Source organism: Rhea americana, unplaced genomic scaffold, assembly GCF_003343005.1.
Source record: "Rhea americana isolate MKP2758 unplaced genomic scaffold, rheAme1 scaffold_159, whole genome shotgun sequence".
Taxonomy (NCBI): domain Eukaryota; kingdom Metazoa; phylum Chordata; class Aves; order Rheiformes; family Rheidae; genus Rhea; species Rhea americana.
Window position 1 is genome coordinate 1271448 of NW_028185694.1, and position 21503 is coordinate 1292950.

At 42.1% G+C, this 21503-nt stretch overlaps 1 protein-coding gene across 1 annotated transcript; it reads right to left on the bottom strand.

Annotated features, from left to right (window-relative positions):
• Positions 1-628: 628 nt before the first annotated feature.
• Positions 629-21482, bottom strand: TRIB2 (tribbles pseudokinase 2). The gene is made up of 3 exons (XM_085299978.1): positions 21001-21482; positions 16615-16907; positions 629-3003 (listed from the first exon to the last, which is right to left on the bottom strand). The coding sequence occupies exons 1-3, from the start codon at positions 21268-21270 to the stop codon at positions 2535-2537; spliced, it is 1032 nt and encodes a 343-aa protein (XP_085156104.1). The 5' UTR covers positions 21271-21482; the 3' UTR covers positions 629-2534.
• Positions 21483-21503: the final 21 nt, after the last annotated feature.

Sequence of the window (21503 nt, forward strand, 5' to 3'; positions counted from 1 at the left end):
TGCCACAGAACTGACAGAAGAATCCTGGTTCATGTTACAATCCCATTCAAATGGTCTTTCTTCAACTGGACCGAGGTCCATCTATCCTGATTCATGCTGAGAGAGTGTCTTCTTATTCCACACACTCTTCTGGCTGATCTTCCCAGGCGGATCTATTATTATTCAGTTGAATGACAGTAGCACACTCCAGCACACTTAAACAAGATGGTAAATTAGGAGGTGCGATTTCAGATCCATCTTTTCTCAAGCGGAGGGATAAATGCAAGATTCACATTTCTCTAGGACTTTGAAAAATAGAGGTACCAGCTTGCTCTGCTTTTGCATCACTTTCCATCAACAGCAAAGCTTGCCGTCAACAGAAAGATATAGCTCCCATTGCATTCGAATATACTCCATTAATAAGGAAAACAGGCTTCACAAGTGGCAGTAACACATCAAAAGAAAATAAAAGCCAGTTTCATATGTAGAAGATTGTAAAATTTTAGATGAAAAGGCTCACAGCCTGCAAGTCCTACGCTATCTTAGCTCACAGGTCTGGCTTGTGAGCAGTAGAGAAGAGGAATGTTCCTAAAGGAGAAAACTCCTATAGCACCTCAGAGTTTCAAAAGACTATCATTCACAACTGAAATTTAGTTAAATATGCACAATTTTATTTATTGAAGAGATTAGGACAAAAACATTAAACCAAATACATGACAAAGCACCAGAGGCAGTAAAACCCCACCATGCACATCACCAATCTTTCCTCCTATAAGGTACTTTTTTTTTTTAGGGGGGGAAAAAAAAAAGTCCTTCTTGACACAGCACCATCTTCAGAGTGTAAAAACATTACTCCTTTATATTCTTAGTTACCAAAATAGAACCAAGGCAGGTCAGCTGCAGCTAGCTTTGTCTCTTGATAAAGAACTGTGAAACCTCCTCTTGAGAGTGGGACCATAACTTTCCTGCAGGGCAGGCGAATAGCATCCATACGTCAAATGCCAAGTAGCTGTACGCACATGCCACATACTATAATTAAGCACAAATTCAAGTAACATTTACATACTACAGAGTCCACATGTACCTACCCAAAAAACATGACCACTTCACAAAACGTATACAGGCAGTAATATCAGAACAACTGAGGTACTGGAAACACAAATATTTATGCCAAGAGATTTCAATATCATACAGCAATATAAAAGCAGTAATAAAAACATTTGCCAGTCTAAATCAAATAAAGCTATCTAGGAAAAAAAAAAAAAAGCTAAATAAAAAGTTATTTAGGGACAGAAATACCTGAACAGAAAAGAAGTGTGTTAACTACAGCATGTAACATGTCATCCCAAGTCAACCCGTAATTGAAGTACTGGCTTAATACATCACTACTGTGACATTTTCTTCAATAAATAGAATAAGTCTTGACAATACAAAAGGTGCATATTACTGTGTATGTTTCAAGAGGAATATCTGTAATATAAATGTTCAGCTTATTAATATCCTCTTATTTCTTATTCTGGACATAAACAAAAATCAAACCCAAACAATTCTTTTCCCAAGTTGAGAGGAATTAAAAACAAAACAAAACAAAAAAAAAAAAACTCTTCTTCAATAATAAAGAGCCCTCTATTTACATGTGGGCAAGTCAGTTAAAGAAGAGATCAGTTCTCAGATAAAGACATGATTAAGGGCTTTCTGCCCTCTCTAGTCATATATGTGCAGCACGGCAGATATGGAAGCCAGTATCTCATATCTTTAAAAAAAAAATTATATAATTTTCTTCTTTTTTTTCTATTATAGCAGTAATGCATCTGGAAGTTCGAGTTATAATAGCTTCCTGCAACAAACCATTTGACACAAAACAGAACAGCTTGTTAAATGACAGTTACTTCCCCTTAAGGGAACAAAGCATTAAAATGTCATTTCCTGACAAGAATATTAAGTAGTTTATTTAGAAGAAATGAGTTGAAAATAGCTATCAAGAGACATGAACTGAAATTTTGTTTGTTTTTAGCACCCACTTTTCATGTCCGTCTTTGTGCACCTAATTTTTTTCTTAAATTAATCCCATTAATTATTAGACATCCGATTAAAAAAATGTTAGCCAATTGTACTTTCCCTGAATAATGGCTGAAGTTAGATATCTAACAGTGCGATGCCAAGATGTGAGTTGAGGCAAAGAAGTTTCTATTTCTTGCGAGTTACAACTATTTTTAATGGAATAGAAACAGGAGTGATACAACTGCACCAGAATTGGCATGTGCAGTCTCCTTGGCTCCAAAAAGGTGAGAAGCTACAATTGCTCCATGCTGCCTTTTTTCCTCCAAATCAATCTAACCTGATAGCAAGCTCCCCCTCCCTCTCCCCCCCAATCTGTCCCCATGCTACATTTGTTATATTAGCTCCTTGTGGAGATTCCTTCTCAATCCAAGGATCTCCAAGTGTCTTTTGCTACCAAGCTAGGCTGATGCAGGATGTGATTTAACACGATCAGGAAGGGCTCCTTCATGTGTCCATCTCCAGGTCATGTACCTTCTGAACACTAGTCTTTGTGCTCAGTTAAAGAATGGGTCCAAGTCTTCTTCCATGTTGACATCAGGCACCAGCTGATCTGATACTTCCTTAGCACCATATCCTGAATTCGATACATTAAAATCTGTAGAAAACCATGGATGGTCCAGAATTTCCTGTGAAGTCAGCCGTTCTGATGGCTCCCGACGCAGTATGCTACGTATCAGGCATTTTGCCTTGGGGGACAGAGTCTCTGGAATGTTAAATTGCCCACGACGGATCTTGCTGAAGAGGGAACTAGGCTCAATGTCATGGAAAGGATAGCGTCCAACTAGCATGGTATAAAGCATGACACCTAGACTCCATACGTCCGCTGCTTTGCCAGAGTAGCTGCCATTTGTGTTCAAGATCTCTGGACTCACATAGGCTGGGCATCCATGCTTATCAGAAAGAGAGTCATCATTTCCTCTTAAAATATAAGCATCTTCTAGGCTTTCCAATTTCACTCTAGTCCTGCAGGCAAAAGAAAATACAAACAGAGTAAGCAAACATTAGAGCAGAAATTCCAGACCAATACAGTTACATGTTTATAATAATAAAATCCTATGAAATTCAATAACTGTAGAACTACCTCCATTTAAATTTCCACTTACAGTACTTAAGCTATAAATAACTTACATTGCCAGTTAGAGACATTAAGATGGACATGTAGGGAATAAGTATGGGTATTGCCAAGCACACACTTCCAGATTTCAATTACAGTTATGTTCAGTAAATCCACTAGTAAGGTCTTGAAAGAAAGTAAGAGCAATTGCCATATTCATTGATGTTGGGAAAAAAAAAAAAAAAAAACACCACAAATCTGCAAGTTTCAGTCCATTTCTCTTTCAATTTTCAACCAATTCTAGAATTCTAATTTGGACACTAAATCCAAAAGATTTGCTGAGGGCTTTTTTTGTTTGTTTTGTTTTGTTTTGTTTGTTTGTTTTTTGAGGGAGGCTAGGCATTGTTTAACATCTTCTTCAGCATCTACCTCTACAACTTGGGAACCTTAAACTTCAGGGTAATTGTGGCACTGATCCTTCCCTTTTCAGTATCATGACTTTGTATTACATGAGTTAGGGCAGCATTTTACCTGCAGAGGGGAAATAACCATTTTACTAAGTCTGTATAGGCCCTCCTGAACAGTAAAAGAAGATAAATAGYTCTTTATTGCAAATACAGTTTTAAAATTGAGAATTTTTGTGTGTTTAATAAAGTTTGTGTGGACATGACTTCCAAAAGAAGATATAAATCTCATGATTATTCTGTTGGCTGCCCTTTTATGCACACATTTAGGACTCATGCCCAAATCCAAGTCTTGCCCTAAGTAGAAGAGGCTATTTTGACAACTTCAYACTGGTGAGCATTTATTTGCACCTGTAATTCCACAAAGTTCAACAGGAATAAAATTGTCACTCTGACCCTATATGAACCCTCTGACCTRCCAACTTGTTTCTTTACTCCAATACATTTAGGAAAAGCAAGTTTAGATCTTCCTAAACAGACTTTTGTGCAAAGGGATATCAGGTGAGCCAAACCACAAGATTAAAGACAAATTTATCTACCCAGAGGAATCGCATAACTCTGCACTAGAATGAATGGAGAGCCTAGCAAAGGGCTTGCAGCTGACAAGAATGTCTTATCTAGATTGCAAACTCCTTTTGCCTGCAAATTACTGTGAACGTCTCATTTCACTGCAGTAATCATCTCTGCAACAGAATTTCTTCCCTCATATATAGCTCACAGGAAAAAAAAAATGCTAAAATTCCTTGAATTAACATGACCTTTCTTTCCTTTTAATTCTGACTACAAGCACCTGTAACTAGTATTTAAAAATATTTCCCTTCTAAAGGCATCTGAAAGGATTATCCTTAGGCTATTTGCCAGGAATGGCTGGCTTTAAGAGCAGAATCAGTACAGTGCAACAGAATTTGTCCAGTGCGTTTGGRTGCAAGAGCGACCTAGCAGCAGTGCACTCTCCTTTCAAAGCAAATAGCTCAGAGACCATAACTTTGGGCATTACTGTCCTAGTCCCACTGCTTCACTGGACTACATAGTCATTCTTAGCCCTGYGTCATGGACATATTCTGATATTGCAGACTTTCACAGACAGGGACTGAATTTCAACCCAGAAAGCAGAATTCATGGCTCTCAACTAAAGCACATCATTTAACAGGCATTAAAACAGACAAGGAGAGCCCYGTTTCTTAAATGTTTACTGAAGACAACGTTTCTTGGGCTTGAGTTGCAAAAGACAGCTGGACCAGCTTTGGCTTCAGACTTGGTTCCAGGGCAGCTCAGTGCTATCTTCTTTGAAGCAACAGAAGAGCATTTTACTCCGTGGAGTACTCCAGAGGCAACCGTGCCATAAACTCCCATAACGACACTTGGACCTTTTCAGCAGCTAGAGTCGTTTACCAGCAGAGGTGAAAGCCCCTTGGCAACATGCCTCGAATCAGGAAGTCATAAGCACAGAATTCGGAATACCTGGCTGCCCAGTACCCGGTGTCCAGGCAGCTCATTCTCTTATTAAATAGGCCAGTGTTTTCTCCTCCCCTGCGGATGCTGATGGGGTTTGTGCAACACACCTGCTTCCTGATTAATTACCCACTGCCAGCCTAAGGGCACTTCTCCTGGCGATGGGCAACCACTCGCCGGCACTCAAGCAATGCTTTACAGCAGCAATACCTCACGCAGGAAGCCGGCTGCGAGGAGAAACTAGCCGCAATTATAAAGATCACAGCAGTTTCCTTCTGTCCGCAGCTCGCGGTCCGAATCAAGAGACAGACCCGGGAGGGCCCTTCCGCGATGCTCGGCTTAGCCAGCTCCCTGTACCTGCACAGCACCGAGAGGGCAGCAGGGAGAAGCGCTCACCAAGAAGTCACAGAAGAGGGCCGAGAAYAGCGAGGAGGAAATGAAAGGGAAGGCAGAGACATGAGCTGCGGTTCCATTCGCACCATCCACCTCAATTTTTCCAGAGAGAAGTATGCGTAGCAATAAACCGATGAGGCCAGCTACTCAAACACGCATTAAGTCACTAAACTGCCAGACAGGAAGGCATCGGCTCCCTCAAGCTAGCTAGCAGAAGTGGAACACACACACCGGGAATGGGGAAGAGTATGCTATTTATAAACAACTTACAGGAGGGAATTCACCCCCGCACATGCTCTCTTACCATTGGCATGTCAACAGCACAGGGAAACGCTGGTTATGTTCCTACCCCCTTAAAAAAAAAAAAAAAAAAAAGGGGGGGGGGGGCGTTTTCAAGAGTTGCCACAGAATTTAAAGAGAGAAACAGTTCACCAAGAAGCTTTAATATTAAAGAAAATTACTCAAATGCCCAAATCTCTTATTTTCTATAACCCATGCAGTACAAAAATGAAAAGAACTGATTGCATAAGTCTTCTCTTGTCAAAAATAAAAATGCTCAGTACTCTTTTTTAAATATACATATGAAAATATATACATAWAAATATATAGATATAAATATAAACAGGAGCYGCAGGCGAACACCGCACTCCAGCCTTGATCTGCCTGCCAGGTGCTGCAGACTGCAGCGCTGCACGCATGCTGCGGCACAGCTTCTTCGAGCCAGGAAGGGGAACAGCAGCTGGCCGTAGCTGCCCGCTCCTTCACAAGCTGCGGCCAAACGAAGCAACCGCTCAGCGCGGTTTCCCACCCTGCTGAGCTGACAGGGATGGGGAAACAAAAGGTCCCACAGGAAACAAAGGACGAACCTTCAGCCCTCCTGCCCTGCAGCCCCCGAACGCTCTGCGGCCACCAGCACCACCGTTCCGCCGGAGGTGAGAGCAAGGCCCCTCTGCTGCACGGCCCTGCYTCAGCGCCTACTGGGGCCACCACTCAAAGCAGATGCGTTTCCCCTCTCTTCACCTGCTACGGCCTTTTCCTCAAAATTCCCCCCACTGACAAATCGGGCGGTCCGATTTGCTTTAAAAAAAAAAAAAGACAAAAAACAAAAACAAAAACAAACACTGGGCTGCTTCGCAACAATGCAGGTTTTCAGGCACCCCAAAAGGAGCAGCCTGGCTCAGGAGCTGCTGCTTCCCTGTGCACAGCTCCTCATCTCTGCAAGAAACAGCTATCCCTGGCTGCCTGCTTGCAAGCACTGTTTTCAGTTCATGTGGGGAGGACTTTGGGTTTTTTGTTCTTTGTTTGGTTTTGGTGATGGAAGGGGGAGAAGAGGGACAGAAAAGAGGGAGGTCTAAACACACACAGACACCCTGGAAGAAAAGCAATCTCTGCACRCCCTCCTTTGCAGGAAGCACTGAAGTTTAATCACCAARAAAGAAAAAAAAAAGAAGCCACCCAAAACCACCACCAAGAAACAGACTTTCAAAATTGCAAGTACTTCTGAAAATACAGAACCTCTGCAGCAAAGGGTGGGAAGCGCGTCCAATTGCAGAGTAAACAGACAACCCTACATTCGACACTTGGCAGGCAAGGGACAGACTCAAAACCAAACACTGAAACGTGAAATCACRATCAGCTTTGAAATGCTTCCCATCACAAAGCAGAAAAAGGACAAACAAAAATCGTTCCTTTTCTTTTTAAAGTCACATTTCTAAAAACCTCTGATTCTCTACATAAATGARCTCCCATCAGTCAACTCAAGGACCTCCATAAGAGAGAGAGAGAAAAAAAAAAGTTTTCCAAAAGCATCAGCATTTCAGTTCTACCATTCAAATGGTTGCAACAAAATTAATCCCTGAAGTTCAAACGTAAGCTGCTGCCAAAGCCGGATGAGAATCACTTTGTACACATACTGCAGCGCAACAAAGACTTTTGTCAAGGCTTACGTAATTACAGTACATAATTTCAAGTTTTAATGCAGACACTGAATAAGCACTTGGAAAAAGAGCATTATGCATCTATCAGATCATTGATAAAACACTGCATTAGTCTAATGCATTAAAAAAAAATACAACCCTGAATCATGGCTATTTAAAAAGGGGAAGCTATTCTGCCTATGAATGCTTTCCCATTACTGGTGAATGAAACCACAGAAGTGCAATCAGAGGGCAGCAGCAGCACTCAGACGGGAAATGCGTCTTTGTCCCCATAGAAACCGTCAGGGAAACCCATGAAAAACAATACGACTCTGAATTTCTTATCAATATGCCATTCATTACTTGACTGCATTCAGACTTTGCTCTTCGGTCATGTAACAAAACCTAATCAATTAAACGTCTTCTGGAAGATTCTTCAATGCAGCCTCCTGAGGCAGCAGCACCCGTTTCTGGCCGACAGCTTGCTTGCACATCCTACACTTTTTTCGGAGTGATTCACATTATTCCTCCCTGCTAGGCTTTGGGCTTACTGGTAAATTACTGCCCTGCCTTCCACCACAGAAGGCAGGGCCCCAGGACCCTGCCTTCACACTCCAGCTCCACTCTTGCTCTCCAAAAGCAAACACAATTTCCATACCTGAATCAGTGGAATTACTCAGAGGGCGCTAAGATCATTCTTACCATGAGGCAGGGAAAGGGGGGAAAAAAAAGAAAAACTGGAACATTTAAGGCAGAAATACTGACTGAAGCTCTGAGTGTTTCAGAGGAAAACATCTCCACCTCCCTGAATAAACAGCAGTAAAAGAGCCCAGGCTTGAATTAAAGCAATTGCTTTGTGTCTGTCCCTAAAGCCATCTGTACAAAAAATAACACCTGAACTGCAGCTGAGCTGCTGTCACCGTTTTAGGAATGCTTTMACTGCAGACTGGACCAGTGATCCCAGTCCAGTGTCCTCCCTCCAGCAGCGGCTGCATCAGCGGCTCCAAGCGAAGCTGAGAGAAGCCATCCTGCACCAGGCACGGCCAGCACACTATTCACTTGCTGCTCAGACAGTGTCCAAACAGGATGATCCGGATCTACAGATTTTATATTGCTGCCCCTGTATCTCCAGGGACCAAAAAATAACTTTCATCGTCATCCGAATTGCCATTTTATTGACGTGACTGCAGGCAAATAAAAAACGGCAACTTCTAAAGGGAAGAGGTGCCTCCTCTTCAGTCAGACCACACACAAATATGAAGGCACCCAAGCACTGTTATTTCATATTCTAGCATCATGCTGACCGAGGACACAATAGTCTTCCCCTAGGTGGAGGCACTCGAGCCATCAGCAGGAACTGTCGCTACCCAAGGGACCAGGGATTGCTCTTGTGTGGCTTAATAACTTACAGGTCATTTAATCAAGGTCAGTGACCAGCACTCCTCCCTAAAGGCGAGACAAGCACGAATGTGATTACACCATCAGACTCACGAGGAAGGGGGTGGGGGAAAGAAAAAAAAAAAAAAAAAGAAGAAGCTAGAAGCTCAACGTTGGAGAAGATCCTCTTTTGCTCATTGATTATTTTACCTACGGGAATCTCTCCTAAATAATGCAGAAGTATTCCGCCTTCACGGAGACAGCGAAACGGGGAAGTCTACTAACGAAATCCCACACAGATGATTTGTAGCTTAGTGCAAAGGCTCATCCTGAACTCAGAACTCCCCTATCTCCTCCGGGGCCAGGGAGGCATGGAGGATCAGAGGGGAAATGCTGTGCCATCAATTTAAATCCTGTGCTTTTCACCATAAGATCCCTTCCAATGCGGAACAGCACACAGCCTAGGAGTTCACCGCACAACAGCCTACGCAACTCCAGTGAAAAAACCTGCACAAAGGCTGCCAGACAAACAGCCTCTTGCATAATAAAACAGGCTCAAGGATATGTTTCAAAGGCGGCTGGGACTTTCAGGCAGCAAAGGTTCACAGGATGAACCTTGCTCCTAAGGGAAGATTCCCTCACTGTTACTTCCGTGGAATAAGGAAGCCTGTAAAAATTATATATCCCCACCCTTCCTCAGAAGGGATCCTGCCAGTGCCTTCATGCCTTCCCCTGCCCTCCTTGTCCTGGCATGGCCCAGGAGCTTAGGGCCTCTAACTTGCTTTGAGTTAGCCCTTTTCTATGAACTTTCACTAAAAAAAATGAACCAATAAATAAATAAATAAATAAATAAAACACTTCATATAGCTCCAGGTAGGGCTGGGACCCCAAAGACCTCAGCCTTACAACATTTGAACAGGATTGTCAGGAACAGCCCATCCTGCATGCTACATACTTCCTCTGTGCCTTTATTGCTTAGGGACACAACATGTTCCAAAAAAAATGGGCTGTGTGGGGGTTGGGGGGAGGACAAGGACTATCAAATCCATTGAAGACCCTTTCACTGAGGGGCTCAGTTACAATMCTGTGAGAAGTCCATTATTTGATAAGCATCAGTCTCACAGTTGTTACTTTATCTCACTTTTACCTTTCTAGACCACATTAAAAGTCACAGCTTTAAAAGGCTCTCCTATCACCTATATAGCCTRTGTTCACCATGCTCTCTAGATCTTTTCATATGATGCACAGTAAAACTCCACAGGGAAAGGAGGCTAAAATTTGATTTCGTTAACATAACTGCATATAGCAGGAAAAGAAATCCCAAAGCCCTACATTTTCCAAGTCTGATGCTGAGTACGACTGCTAAGCCAGCAGCCTGCGGTGGGTGCTCGGCACCTCTAAGGTAAAGGAGGCCCCTTATTTCACAACCCAACTTAGAAACCTTTGGCTTAGATGCCTATAACCAGTCTCTCAGCAATAAACATCTACTAAAAAGCACATGCTAAAGACTAAGTATGCCCTAGRTTGGCTCCTGTTTACAGGCTCCCCTTCTTTCCTTTTCCTCCCAAGCCTGAAGTAATCTCACAATRTGATAATGAGGACAATTAAAAGAAAAGGCAACAGAGACACAGAAGTTCACCCTGCTGCTTCACCACTTCAGCTGCTACTCATGGTAGATTGGTTTGCTCTCCCCCATCCTGGTCCCCCACCTCAGAATTAAGCAGACTTCCTCAGTCTCAKCTCAAAAATAAACATGGAATATTTTTGCACCAACTCTACAGAAGGACATTAAGTCTTCAAAATGACCACTTGTTGAACTCCTAGCGCAAGATGTTTCACGAGATATCTACTCCCAGGGACTGCAGAGTACCCATCTTCTCGGGGATCAAATCCATGACAAGCATCTCAGGACAGGCATCTGAAACATGCAATCACACCTGCACAACACATAACACAGCATTCAGAGCTGCCTCTCCAAAAATCACACACGAGTCCAGAAAGCAAGAATGCAGTCCACAGGGAGAGAAAAATGTGACAACCACCACAAAAAGAGCCTGCTAGAAAACTGGCAACTGTAAGAATGTGACCAGCTCCAATTCAAACAAAGTGCTGAGCAGTCATCAGAAGTGCAGTGTTCGTTTGGGTGTTTGCCTACACAAACCACCTCTGCACGCTGCAAGGGAGGCCAGTGGGTGAGTGCCTGGCCTGGGGAGGCCAGCAGGACACTGTCTACAGAGACAACCTGCAGCAACAGCAGCTCAGCGTAAAACTTCAAACTACAAGCCAAATGCCAAAAGACAGCAGGGTCCAAGGGCAGAATCTGTTGGAAACTCCTCAAAAAGTGCTAGGGCAATGGTTCTTCCCACTCATGGTCTTCCTGAAGGACCTAGACCTGACTCCAGGTCTGTTTGGAGCTCTTGGGGCCATCTCACCACCTGCCAACTCCTTCCCCCAGCTTTTGCTTTCTTTTATGATCTTAGGCACAGCACTTAACCTCCATGACTACGTAYGCCCTCGGAAGAGGATTTAAGCACTTCACAGGCATGGCACCACGCTCCACATCTGCAGCTAGCCTCCCGAGCTCCGCTGGGAAGSGGACTGCATCCGTAACAAACAAAGCGCCTTACTCCCTGGAACGCTGCGATCAAAAAGCAGACTGCGCAACCAAACCACATGAAGGCTAAAGGGAGCATGAACCTTTCTGCGGAAAACAGTTGTGTAACTGTTTCATTTTCTATCTGTTGACCTCAGAGATTTGCCGCCTGGAAAGAAACTCCCCTTCCCTCCTCATATTCTAGTGAGATACAAAATAATAATAATTTCTRTGTTGAAATCTAATTTATGCTTAGACTGTCCACTGTTAAAGTCATAATATCTGATGCTGTGGCATCTTTCCTCTCCATTCAGGGTCACCAGGAATGACAAGTCAAATGACTGGTTTTCTTCATCTTTTGCTATTTTAAGAGCAGTCCTGTTTTATTTAACTTCCTTTCACTTTTAGAACTCTCTAGGATTTTGGGAATAGGGAAAGCATTAACTTATCTATCCTCTACTGAATCTTAAGTAAAGCAGCAAGTTCTAACACCATGGGAAAAGTCAGTTGACTGTTATACAATTTGACAAATGCAAAAGAAGAAAACCTACCACTAACTAAAAGGAGAGAAAATGTCTACTTGGAAACAGGTCTTTATACATATATAACGGTTCTGTGGAATGAGGTTTGTATCACTAGGATTCCAAACAACATAACTAGGTCACTTGAAAGCATCATCCACTCAAAGCTAAGAAATTCTAAAGGAAGAAAATAAAAAAAAAAATAATCGAAGAGCATCAAATAAATACGTCATGCTAAGACAAGTTTTCTAAATTAGCAGATTGCACCGGCTGCATTCCCCTGGCGCAGAACAAAAAGTGTCAAATTATATTTATTTTTATTGACTCCTACCTGCCTACTGTTTCTCATATTTACTCAAAGAATAAGGGAGAATTACAATATCTAAGATACCAAAATTATTTTAATTTTCCCTTCAACAAGTATGATGAATGTACAAGGTCTTTAAGCTTCAAATACTACGACAGCTAATATTTTAATATAATTAAAGGCTTAAAATGCACTAAAGAAATTAATAATTCCTTGACAGCAGAAATGTGTTTGTATTAAAGAAAGTCACTGGAACAAGCAACAGAGAAATGCTTGATTTAATTCTGAGATCTTGGAGGTGGCTCTTTCTCAAAGCATCTGCTATATATCAGCCTGATGAATTGCTTTATTAGTAACACTGTGCAGTGTTATTTTTAGCACAACCCAAGAAGCTCTGGCCATTCTGTAACATCTTTATGGGACACCAGCTAGGAGAAGGGCACAGTTGCTCTGCCCAGGGGCCCATTATGAGGACAAACTGTACAAGGAAAACTGTAAATACCATATGACATGAACACAGTAAAAATAATCAAAAGCAAGAGCCCCACAAACAGGAACAACAACATTGACCTGGCTTAATAACCAGGCCAAAAAAAGTAACATGCACTGATACAGAAAACATGCAAAAGCTGGTGGCTTATGCTAGCTATCTCCAATGTTTTAGACTGCATTTTATTTAGAAATTTAAGGAACTATCCTTTAAATATTCAAGAATCTTACAGGTCCCTTAAAAAGTCTGGTGAGACCCTGCAGAGCAATCAAGTGTTGTTCTCCATATTCTCAGTAGTCTGAAGGTCACAGCCCTCATTTACTGGTGGTTCTGCGTGCTAACTCAGTCGCACAAGACACTTCCTGCCATGCTTTAACATCTTAGAAGTTCTGCTTCATAAGGATCAGGTGCAGGTTTAAGAGGCTTAACTTTGAAATTTCACTACTAACGTGCTGGCTATTACACCTAGAGTTATGAATGGAAAAAAGCCACCCACAAAACCCCTCAAAAACACAATTGTCTTTATATAAAACAAAAAAGGAAAACCATGAAAAATCTAAGGCGCTTGGCAACAGCACACATCTATTTCACGGAATGTAGTCTACAGTATCTTCAAAATTTCTGCAGTTCAGGATTAAAGGAAGCCAAAGCACCTTAAAGCACAGATGGATGAATTTGTTTGTTTGTTTTCACACTGTGGAATTTTGGATCGGGGGCTGATTTCATTTTARGCACTGATGTGTTTACATACATGCAATAGGAAGAAATAATACACCACTACAATCTAGCTTCTATTTAGCATATCAAGAGAATGTCATTAGTAAGATTAGGACCCCTACAAAGTGCTCAGCACCACCAGCCTCCTACATTATTATTTTTTTAATCACCTTCATACTTCCTGGTTCATTACAGATGAAGACACTGCAATTTGCCACATCTAAAATAGCATGCAATCTTAGCAGTGGCATTAATAGGAGCAAAGAGCACTCATGACACTGCTAGATCAAGATCAAGATCTTGAATCTTTATAAATTCCAGCTATAGTTTAGATAATAGGAACAAGGTAAAAAAAAAAAAAAAAAGGAAAAAAAAAGAGCTTCTAGAGTGTATGTACCTGTCTGCAAAAGTCCAAGAGCCACAACTTCTTAACAAACTACCAGGATATCCTTAGGCTCGAAGGAAGGAATATGGACTGAGATTTGTTTTAATTTATTTTTTTTTTAAAACAAATGGAAATGCTTTCATATCTTTTATATTGTCTCTGGCTCCTCTAGTCAGTGGTGCAGCCCTTAGCTAAAAGCAGAGAAATTAAAAAAAAAAAAAAAAGTTTCTATTATGTGTTGCCTACATGCTAGATTTCCAATCTTTTCTGCCAGCTAGATAAATCTAGGGTAGTCTTCAAAAAGAGAACGTTTCAAAGCAGCGTGTACTAAAGGTGAACTGCGAAAAAACACCAAAAAACACCAAAAAACACCACCAACAACAAAAAAAAAGACTTGAGGAAACAGGTAGGAGCAGAACTCCTGGGAGAGCGCTCCACTGAAGAGCGGGAGAGCAGCAGAGTTCACACGCACTTCTCATAGCACCATTTTCACCTCTTTTCTTCCTCCTTGGCTCATTACAGGTATCAAAGAGCAATACAGCTTGCAAGATCCTGATCACAGACGTTCACGCAGGCTGCCGGTTTTGGGCTCGGAGCGGCCGGGAGCTCGGAGGGGTGCGCGGCAGCGTGCAAACACCTCCGTGAACCCGGAAGCACCGGAAAGGGTTTGCAGCATAAATGCGGCAGCAGATTGAAAGTGATGACTGATTACAGTCTGATGAGCGGAGCATGTGAAAGAGAGACAGTCACTGCTTGGTTCTTTATTTCCATCTCGTGCTGGTTCACCTCAAGTGCATCGCCATTTACTTATCAGAGAAGTGATTACAATAGCTTCTTACTGATCAGCATTACGTCCGAAAGAAAACCGTGTTATGACTATCTTAAAAATAACCAGCAAATCATATTTGACCCTTAAAGTGTAGTATTTTACAATTAGAAGCACTAATTCAAAAGTGAGCAGCTGTGTGATTTTGCAGACTACGGTTAATGTTAAAAACATCCATAAAAGTCAACAGCGCTATTATGGTACCTACCACTCTTTTGGGGTGGCTAAAGGCTGTTGGCCATGTGATGCACTCAGGTCTCGGTACGCACCAGGGCGGGAGTTCAAAAGTACCCAGTATGGGCCTATGTCTCTTCCCATTACAGTGCTCTAAACTCACACTGACTTCACTTAAAGAAGAAAGCGTGATCCCTAGCGCTTTTTCAAGTCCTGCCCTTCATATCAAAGTTTACATATATCTTCGTGAAAAATGCATGTATTTTGACATGTAGCAATGAGGACATTATTAGCTGCAATAGAAAACAATCCCTCCCTCGACTATTTTGTACAAGTTTCTTCATCATCCACACCAAAGGTGCTATAGTGGTGTTTAATTATCAAACTGAATAAAAGTTGTGAAAGTTCAGTTTACGTACTTCTGCCTTTCATTTCTCTCTGAATGGACATATAATTAGTTTCATTTTTTTTTAATTTGAAGAGGAGGAAAAGACAGTCTATATATACASGGACTGTGGTAGAAAAATAGGGAATAGCTATTTACCTTGCAGAGAATTGTCTGAACTCAATTAAGAAGAGAAATGATTGTCTTTTACTTTACAGTTTGAAAGGAGGTTGAAAGGAGAAGTTCATTTTGCAAAATTGAAATGTTGTCTGTTTAAATTTTGTTCAGAGTTCAAACTGGACAGATGGCTGTCCTTTTTATTATAAGGTCAGAAATGTCCCTTTAAAGACTGTATTGTATATTAGATTTTCGTATTCTCAGAGACAGAAATATAATTCTTGTATTCTCATGGACTTACTGAGCCTCTAGACAACTGAAGTGCCTCTGCTGTTGCTTATAGCTTCCCCAACTAGCCCCAAAATGGAATTAAAATGCATTGGTTATTTTTAAATGAAGCTCTCCAGAACATCAATTTCACCCTGTAGCAGTTTAAACAAGCTTTCAGACAATTTATAGGATTGAACTAAAAGGGAAAAAACAGCTCCTCATCCTCTACCAAGCCATAAAGAAGTAAAAAGGCAGGCTATGCCCCCATTTCAGTTTTTTTTCTGAAGGTCATCTTCCAGTTGAATCCCTCTGTGGAAGCCTGACATTACTCAGGCAGTGTTCGTTACTCTGATGCTGTACGTGGAAGTTGCAAGAGAGTACATAGTGTAACAATTAATGACAACTGGTAACCACAAGGTAAGAGATGTGAAGTTTCCACAGCTTCAACAGTACAGTTATGGCTCAGCATTAGGGACAGCACCTCAATAGCTTATATAGAGCATTCAGTGTTACTCCTTTCCCTGTCCTCCCCAAATCATTTACCACCAGTGACTGAAAGACTGTGTGTTAAAAAAAAAAAAAAAAAAAAAAAAAAAGAAAAAGAAAAAGAAAAAAAAAAAAAAGAAAGAAAAGAAAAGAAAGGGGAGCTCCCCAAGAACCACAACAGCTCTCTGATACTAAAAGCAGGTTATCACACAGCAGTGCAGGTCCTAGCCTTATTATGATTACTGGCCACATAACACATTCAGAAACAACCTCCAGACCACTCCAGCTCCCTCCTTCTTTAAACATCAGCTGTCTTTATGTTAACAGCTCTTCTACCAGAAACCTATGTAGAAGTGGTCTCTGCTCCAGGAGACACAGCCTCATTAGGAACAAGGTGCTCCTCTGCATGGAGATGAAAAGTCCAGGAATAGATGCAAACTGTGTGCTATACTTACTTTATTCCAAAGCCTAAATCAGAAGATAAAACAGCATATCCATCCTATGATCTGGGTGTAGAGAATGGTAAGGAAAGTGAAAAGCCTTGGGTACCACAAACTCACAGGGAGCAATACAGTGACAGAGGAGGACACAGTGTACTGTAACCCTGAACCTGATACCCCCACCCATAAAATATGAGAAACTCTTACCTTTCTTCATCCTTGAAAATAAACTTTCGCAGCTTGAGATCTCGCAGTACCAGTCCACCATCATGGCAGTGTGCAACAGCAGAAGCTATTTGATAAAAGAGTTTGGCTGCCTCCTCCTCTTTGAGCTTCTTGCAGGTACGAACAAACGAATGCATGTCCCCATAGCTCCTTTCAAAGAACACATACGCTTTTGTCTCCCCAAGAATTATTTCAGTAATTTGGTTGATATTTTTATGCGCAGGCAGACAAAAACATGGTGCTAATAACTCCTGGTAGCAGCCAATATCAAACACCTGCAGGAACAACGACAATAAGGCCAGGATTAGTGACATGAGAGATATCCATGCTATGATATACCTGACTCTGTTAACAGAACCATCTTTAAGCACGCCTTACGCTGTTCCTGAAGCTGTGCTGACGCAAACAGGATGCCAAAAGCTTGTGGCTCTAAGAAGACAAAGCAGACTATACAACCCCAAGCAGAAGACATGCATAACCCAGGGCAGCCTTCAAAACTTGTACCTAATACTTCATTAACTTGTATTTTCAGTAGCTAATAGCTAATCAAATTTAAAATGCAATCTGAATTAAGATCAAGAGCCTGGTGGCAGACAGAAGCTAGACAGCAGTCCTCAGAAGGAAACTTGTTTATCTTTTATTTTAAGGAAATCCAAATAAACTCACAGAGAAAACAGCCAGTAGCTTTCTGCTGAGAGAAGCGGTCAAATTAAATCCACTCTGACCCACAAATCTCTCTCTCTCTCCGTCATGTACTCATTAAAACTTTAAGTACTTTCGGATTTAAAACACACTTTGTCACCATTCATATTTACTTCCTGCATTTCTGCCGTCTCTGACGGACAGTCAAGTCGGTTTCGCTTTCAAAGTCTGYGATTACAGTGGCTGTTCACGAGCTCGGGAGGGGAGGCAGGGAAATCTCCCCGGCCGCTGGAGCGCCGCCGGCCAGCAGCCTTCARAAGGCCGAGACAAAACCACTCCGAACTCGCGGCATTTCAATCGAGCGCTCCATTAAAAGCCAAGTGTCCCTTTAATAGTAAGTATGTTATCACTGATCTTATGAATGAGCTGTAAGACTTAAAAAGGCTGCTGGGAAACCCAAATATAAAAAGTTACTATAATCTAGTGATGACGAATGAATCGGTATTTGAGTCAATTGAGAAATGCCCACATTCGAAGAAGAAAGACTTCATTGAGAATAACACAAGTCAGTGTGCTGAAAGGGAATATAAGCAAAGTATTGATAGGAGCAATTTTTACTTTAATTCTACCTGCTCCAGATGTACCGCAAAGCAAGGGGTTAGCATTTCCACCAGCATAAAAATCCTATTAATATGTAACATGCTCGTGGATGTATTGTTACTTTGGTAAAAAAAATTTAAGGTAGTCATGCCTCATTCTAGTAAACAAATGACATAAAAATGAAGAACTGGTATAAGTCTTAAATCACATAGCTTAAACTGCAATCATTCATACACATGCACACACACACATATATATATATATACACACACACACACATATTCTATTCTACTACTTGTATTCTAGTGCTGGGTATTTGTATCCTCTCCAAGAAGCAATCTTCCTTGCTTTCTCTGAAGCTTTAAAAAGCTTTCAAAACTGAAAGTGCATGACATGGTTCAATCAAAAATTACCTGAAGCTTCAAAACATGAGTCATTTAATGCTTCAGAGCACAATCCTAACAAACTCCCTCCCCAGAAAAGGATCCAAAACCCAAGAAACTGCAGCATCCAATTTCCCCCTGTCCCTTTCACCTCTTTCACATCTCTTTCTACCCCACCCCCTACCTGTGCTGCTATACTCCAGCACTGGCAAAAACAACCTTAAAGGCAGACTGCCAACCAGATCCAACACATTTTGCAAGGGGTAGATTAGCGCTGAGGCATTCTGGTGACATGGTGAACCACAGAAGCAAAACTGGGGTGGGGAGGGGGTGTTGCTGCAATCCCTAGTGTGTAATTCATTCCAGAGGAAAATTCATTGACGTTTGGATCTCACCACTCACAACTACTGCATTGTAAGTGAGTGGCTCTTCGACAAAGTGGCTGCTATAAAATAAAATTTAAGAAGAAACATTCATATAGCTCAAATCCTCATCCCCCTTCCCCCAAAAAACCCTTTCCAGATTTTTAACCAGAGTTTCCTGATGTAAATTAGTTGCATTCTGTGCTTTTCAGGCTGTGTTAAGTAAGTAGGTCTGATAGGTATCAGTAACTAGGTTTAAAAGGGAGGAGATGGGAAGTACTATCATATTGCTACAGTTTCAAATATCTTTTAAAAAAGGTTTCTTTGTGTCCCAGCGTTTAAGGTCCCTGGCCTCAATTCAGCAAAAGTCCAATAAGCCCCAGTTTGATTTAGTTCTTGCTAGGAATTGGAAGTGAGATGTTACCATTGTTGGGATGCCACAGAGCCTTGATGCAAATAACGGCATCTGTACAGGCAGTGGGTGCAGCCAAATGAATCTTGAGAATCATCAGCATGTGTCTGTTACCCAAACCAATGTTTGTGCAAGCAATCTCTGAGAGCATCTTCAATAAGATACCAGATAGCAGGTCTCTTAGCTGGAAGGCTACTTGACAAATAGTCATGATACTGCAGGCATTTTAAAGCATGCATTAAATTAAGATGAGTTTAGGACTGACAACTGTGTGTTCATGAACTAGCAATTCAAGCTAAGATTGTATTTTTGAAGCTCAGCTAGAAGCAGTGCCTCGTGAATGGAAAAACTGATACAATTCAAACATCAGGATCAGTTTAAAAACATACAGCTTAAAGGGAGGAAAAAAAAATAAAAGTCCAGTCTTTGTGAGCTGCAGTTATACTGCTGGTACTGTTATCAAAACAGTACCCTAATCCTGCAAATCAAAGGGGAAACAAAGAAGAGCATAGCCCCCAAGTTTCTACTTGCCATGCAAGTTTACCTATAATTCCATGCAGAGCAGCAGCTTTGTGGGATCTGTTTGTTTCATGAACAGATGCCAATGTCCTAGAGTGCAGCACTGTACTACTGCAACGAGCAGGGCTTTCATTCTAGAAATTCTCCTGTTCTGTTTCAGTTTAGGAACAAAGCATTCACTTCAGCATGCARTATCAGTCTTTTGCAAAGTCAGGAGCCTTTTTTTTTTTTTCCTCCCTAAATAATCACACAAAGTCCTAGGCTGCCGTAGCATCAGGTTTTATAACTCAATCAGAGAGTACATTTAAATTGCCCTCTGAACTCAGATCTTTATAAATAGCACAACGGGAGGAATTAATTTTAACTTCTCCAGCTACGTGCTAGTCCATAACTTCTTATGAATTAAATACAGCAGAATGAAATAGCCAGCAATACTATTATTAATCCCTGGAATGCGAATATTATATGTCTACTTTTCAGTTTATAGACTGCAAGTTCAACACCAGAAATTTGTCCAAGATAACTAAATGGCACAATTCCATTTATTGAGAACAATACAAACACTGAAGCGTGTGTTGCAAGGTTGCAATCTGCTACGTAGGAATAAAAACTACTACTGGGCTCTGCTTCTGTTTGCTGGGCATAAGTCTGGCTCCCTACAGACAATGAGAACTGCAATTTAGGAACAAAGAAAAATATCCCCTCAGTCCAGAAAGAGAAAAACATCCCTCAACACAGGGGCACACATGTGGGTTTCCTCTTCTCACAGCTCACCTTTGAATAGTAGGAGCAAAAGGGGAGGAGGCACTGAAAAGCAGGCAGGCTACAAAGAGTGARATAGCTATTTTGTCTGCTCTTCTGGAAAACGTAGGTGTGCAGGTTTTAGTCTTGCTCAATTGTGCAATGGGGGAGGATGCTGTTTGCAAACAGCCTCCACGGTGAGGGAGCTCAGGCTGCTTAATTCTTTGTGGCTTTTTTAAATCACTTTGAGGACAAAGCTGATGGCAGCCTCCCCCTTCTCCATCAACCCCTTCCTCACCCCCAACTCACAAAGAACAAGGGCCACGACAATAAAGGAAGCCAGCGGGTCCCAACACCTTAAAATTAGCTGGGGATTCCCTACTCCATTTTGAAAAGTGAGAGTGGGGAAGACGAGGTTTCCTCAGGATCTAAACTCACGTTAAAACCCACTCAAAGGATGGTGCTTTCCAGCACGGTCTCGCTTGGGTGAGAGGCAGAACTGGCTCCAGGCCACCGTTATAACGTGGCCATTGTCTGGGGAGAGGGAAAAGTTGCAGGATGCGCCTTTCATTTCTTCCTCACTGCCTTTTGTTTTTAAACTGTTTCATAATTGAACRACACGGTCGCACTCAGCCCTCCCGTAAGATATGGGAAATCGACAGGCTACAGCACGCTAATACGAGATAATAAGAGCGAGGAGACGTTTTACCTTGCAAACCAGCTCCTCGCCACTGTGCAGATGTACGGCTCGGAAAACGTGGTCTCCCTCGAGAGGCTCCAACAATAAGTATTTCCCGATGCAAGAAACGCAATGCGACAAGTTCGGAGTCTCCGGCGGGCTCGGAGAGCCTAGATTCGGGCTAAAACTCTGGCTTGGCTCGATGGACCGTATGGACGAAAGCTCTTCAAAATCCTGGGTTTTATTCCGAGGTCTCCCATATCGTGCTATCGTGATAGGGGTTGACCTTTGTATGTTCATGAGTATGGAGAAGACCAACCGAAACGCCGCGCCAAACCCCTGGGGTCAGAGCAGTCCCCGGCCGTCCAGCTGCGGCTGCCTTTGTGTGGCTGCTGGGGGGCGGCGCGGGCGGGAGCGCAGCAGCGGAGCGGCGGCGGCCGCCGGACCAGCCTCAGCGCCGCGTCCTGGGCACAGGGAAAGAGCTTTTAGCGCCGGCTCCTTTTGTCTCCTGCAGGGCCGGAGCGGCGGCCGGG

Bases quoted from the DNA above. Each gene is read 5' to 3' on its own strand.
- TRIB2 (XM_085299978.1), bottom strand. From the start codon at position 21,270: ATGAACATACAAAGGTCAACCCCTATCACGATAGCACGATATGGGAGA. The intron at 16,908-21,000 runs GTAAAACGTCTC...TTGTTCCTGCAG, and splicing joins GCGAGGAGCTGGTTTGCAAG to GTGTTTGATATTGGCTGCTA. The intron at 3,004-16,614 runs GTAAGAGTTTCT...TTTTGCCTGCAG, and splicing joins ATTTTCAAGGATGAAGAAAG to GACTAGAGTGAAATTGGAAA.